The 3,784-nt window shown below is 43.8% G+C and overlaps 1 protein-coding gene across 1 annotated transcript in view; it reads right to left on the bottom strand.

The window, feature by feature from the left end:
* The window catches only part of AKNAD1 (AKNA domain containing 1), a 44,976-nt gene that overhangs the window by 26,582 nt on the left and 14,610 nt on the right, over positions 1-3,784 (bottom strand). Inside the window, exons 4-7 of the mRNA XM_023535064.1 lie at positions 3,149-3,778; positions 1,307-1,499; positions 685-833; positions 526-588 (exon numbers count right to left, since the gene is read on the bottom strand). Of these exons, the coding sequence (XP_023390832.1) occupies positions 526-588; positions 685-833; positions 1,307-1,499; positions 3,149-3,778 (1,035 nt within the window). The remainder of the gene's footprint in view (positions 1-525; positions 589-684; positions 834-1,306; positions 1,500-3,148; positions 3,779-3,784) is intronic.

The following is a 3,784-nucleotide window of genomic DNA, read 5'->3' as shown; positions in this document are numbered from 1 at the left end:
CTCTTGAACCTGCTATGGCCTCAGATTTATTATGGGGTGACGGGTGAGGAATATCAGCCATAAGTGATAGATCCCTTGAGAAAGAGAGAGAGCTAAACACATACAGAAATAGAATTCTAAGCTCTTTTAGCCCTCGCAACACTAAGACCCTGAGCCTCAGCATGTTAAGAAGTTGGGTGGGAGGGATGGGATGGCGGGGTGAAGGGACAAGGGAAAATAGCATCAATGAAACATTAACACAAGTTTGTACTAAATAGTTACCAATATAACAAACTTGAAATAAATTATTAAAGATCTTAATTGGATTCGATTTCGCCTTGATAACGAAGCGTGTAATGTAAGGACATCGCAAGGCCAGGCCTCCGGGGGAACTGGGCAATAGGGAGAAAGACAAGATTTCTGCCTTTAATCTTCAAAACATTTCCACCAGGGCAGGCGGAGGAGACGTGGTGCTATCAAGTCGTTTGTATTTACCCGTGTCAAATTCCCTAAGAAAGATTTAAAAAACTGGATAAAATTTGTTACCAGCCTCTTGTCTTGCAAATGGCAGGGAGAGTTCTGGGCTATGCTTTTGGAAAATTCTTGTACCTGCAGTGAAAAAATGCAATATTTCTTTAATGGCATGGTGTCTTATATTTGAATTTGGTTACTTCTATTCTTCATAATAAGCTTTTAAAGTATTACTTTCGTCTTCAGTTGGTCAGTCTGTTCTCTTAACTTCTGACACATCTTTTTCCCGTGGGATATCTTTTGAAATATGTAAGAAGAATTCAAGGAAGTGTCTTTCTGGGATGTTGATGCCAACTTAAAGAGACTTGTCTCAGATTCTATTCCTGTATAAAAAAAAGAATAAGTTTTGGCTACCATTCATCTCAAGTTCATTGAAGATTTGTTAAGTACTGAAAACAAGTCTGTGGTAATCGTCATCAACAGTTATTAACAAAAAGTTTTCAAAGCGTGTATCTAAATCAAAGAGATTTAAAAACGTTAGTACCTGCAAGATGTTCTTGGTGGATAGGTAGCGTAGGCTCCATCTGCATAATTAAAGATAAGAAGACATTACTGTTGATACAGATCAATGAGATCATCACTGAGAATGACCTGGTGTGTTCTGGTGGCGGCCCAGTGCTGTGTCGAGAGCTGGGGCCCTGATGCCAAGGTCAAAGTCCACCGTGACTCATATCTGCCTGGCAACCCAGGGCAATTACTTGATCGCTGTAAACCACAAATTCCTTAGCAGTAAATGGGGAAAGTAATAGCCCACCTTACAGGGTTGTCATGAGGATGAAATGTCATGAGGAGTTACCATGCTGTCCGGCGTGTGATGAGCATTCGATACGTGTTAGCTGTGAGCACTCCTGTTTGACACTGTTACGCGGATACTGAAACATTTCTCCTAAAACTAGGCCATGAGCTCTGTGAGGGCAGAGACCGTTGTTGGTCGTCACCAGCTTTGCTGCTTGTGTACTCAGTAACATCAAGCGCACAGCAGACACACTCTAGGTAATATCAAACAGTGTGCGTTAAGTTCCAAAACGTGTGTCTGGAGAGATTGTTTACACAGGACGTGCCCTTTTCCAATCACCACGGGCTAAGTGGAGAGGAGTTCAAATTCCAGAGTGATTTACCTCGAAAGTCTTCCTATCGTTCCCAGTACCTAAAGCTCAGAAATGTGCTGGTGCCAGGGAGCTAAATGGTAGCGGTCAAGTTAGACGGTGATTATTATGAATATCTCAGTTACGTGATGGATATGGAGCCTAGAGATTCCAGTTCTCCAACCTGATTGAAAGGACTGGAGACAACTGAACACCTGACTTGAGACACCTGCTGCCAGAGAGAGACAGACCTAACGTCCCTTGTGCTCCTGCGAAGCACGGGGCCCAGGGCCCAGGGGTGCTCTCCTGCCAGCGGAGCGAGGCACCCGAAACTCCCCTGTGTGCAGATTTCTCCAAGACTCAGAGAAGCTTCCCAGGCAAGGCCAGACGGGCTGCTGGCTCCAGGGTGTGGGTCTGATGGGGGCTCTGCTCGGACTCCCCGGAGTGTGCAGTTGAAAGAGAAGGGAGTTGAAGCATGAAAGGGTAGAAATGGAATTAGGCAGTGAGTGTTTAGTCCAGGGTACTCTTCATACAAGGCTTAAAAAAAAAAAAAAAATCGTATAGTCCTGGCAAAGTGCCAGAAAACTGAAATATTTATACTTTGATCTTTAACGTGAATTTACCTAACAATTGAATCTCAGTCCGTGAGATCCTGGGCCTCAGTGTGTTAGGAAGTCAGGCTGGGGGATGGGAAGATGGGTAAAGGGGAAATGGTATGAATGAAACATTAACACAATTCTGTACTATATAGTTACCAATATAACAAGCTTGAAATATGTTATTAAAGATCTTAATTCAATTTAGCATTAATAACTAGGGGTGTAACATATGTAAGACACAAGGCCAGGCCTCTGGGGGCAGTTAGGCAATGGAGAGATGAAGACAGGTTGCTGCCCTCCAAAGTCTTCAAATCTAGCGGAATAAACAGATTTCCAAATTATTATGATTCGAAGCAGGCTGAGATAGAACACTAAAGAAACGAGGATGGGAGAGTCTGTGTTGGGAGGTTCTGAAAAGTCTGTGGCCTACGGGGAACTGCAGGAGGCCATGAAATGGAGCAGGCTTTTGGTAGGTGGAGATGGGTTGTCCCATGTGAGGCAGAAGCTCAGACGGCCGGGCCTGCGGAGAGGTCGGGGACCAGCTAGGTAACCGACGATGCGGGAGGGGAGCTAAGTTTAGAAGGGTAGGATGAAGTAAAAAAAAAAAAAAAATGAAATGTAATTTCCAGGCTGTGAATTTGGATTTTATTCTCTGATGTGTTGTTAGTCCAGCCCCTGATTCGTCTCATGCGGACACTCACTGAGCTTCTGAGAGGTCAAGGTACTCGGTCAGAACTAGAACCTGGAACCTCAGAACTAGAACTCAGTTTCCGTCTCCTTCCAAAGACCCACACTGAGGACAGATGAGCGGTGGCCTCGCGGTGCATTTCCTGGAGGCTCCCTTCGCTCTCTTCTGCCTGTCGTGAAGGTTCAGTAGTTTTCTTTTTCTACTTGTTTCTAAACACAATTTGATAGACATGCTTTCTAAAACATCTTGCTCAATAGCTAACTTACCTCTTGGTTTAGGAGAGAAGCTGGCTTATATATCATAAGGAGTTTATCAGTTATGTTATTTTTAGGGATTTTCACTTTGGGACTAACCTTAGAGAAATCAGAGAACCGGTGAAACACTTGACCTTGGCCGCATTTGAACCCATTGCCTGATCTCGCTTTTTCAGTCTGCTGTTTCTGGGGTGTCTGCCCTTGGCCACTTTTTTGGTTATCTCTTGGACTCTTGGTTTCAGTTAGCAAATTTGAATTTTCTGGATGGCTGTTGTCTCCGGCAGCCACTGGCTCTTCCACCTCAGGGGTGTTTCCTTCTGCTGTAGTTGGAGAACAACTGGGCTTGTTCTTGTTTTCACCATCTCTTTTGGGGTTGAGTTGGTCAGCGAGTTCTGGGGGTGGTGCTTTTGGCCAAGAATTCTTAAGATAACGCAAAATAATATTTTTAAGAACAGCCTCATCAAAACTGTCAGCATTAGAGGTCTCTGAGAGAGTTTCACAATTAACACCTTGACCTTTAAAAACTTCCTCTTTGGAAAGATGATGCAGTAAAACATCAGAAATGTTTGACTTTGAAAGGTCTCCTTGATTAGCCGGCATGTGAAGGTTTGTGGTACATTGTTTCTCTTTATCATATGTTTTCTTGAC

Source organism: Pteropus vampyrus, unplaced genomic scaffold, assembly GCF_000151845.1.
Source record: "Pteropus vampyrus isolate Shadow unplaced genomic scaffold, Pvam_2.0 Scaffold6, whole genome shotgun sequence".
In the NCBI taxonomy this organism is placed as follows: domain Eukaryota; kingdom Metazoa; phylum Chordata; class Mammalia; order Chiroptera; family Pteropodidae; genus Pteropus; species Pteropus vampyrus.
Note: the sequence above shows the minus strand (reverse complement) of the source record. Positions and strands in the feature narration are given on the sequence as shown.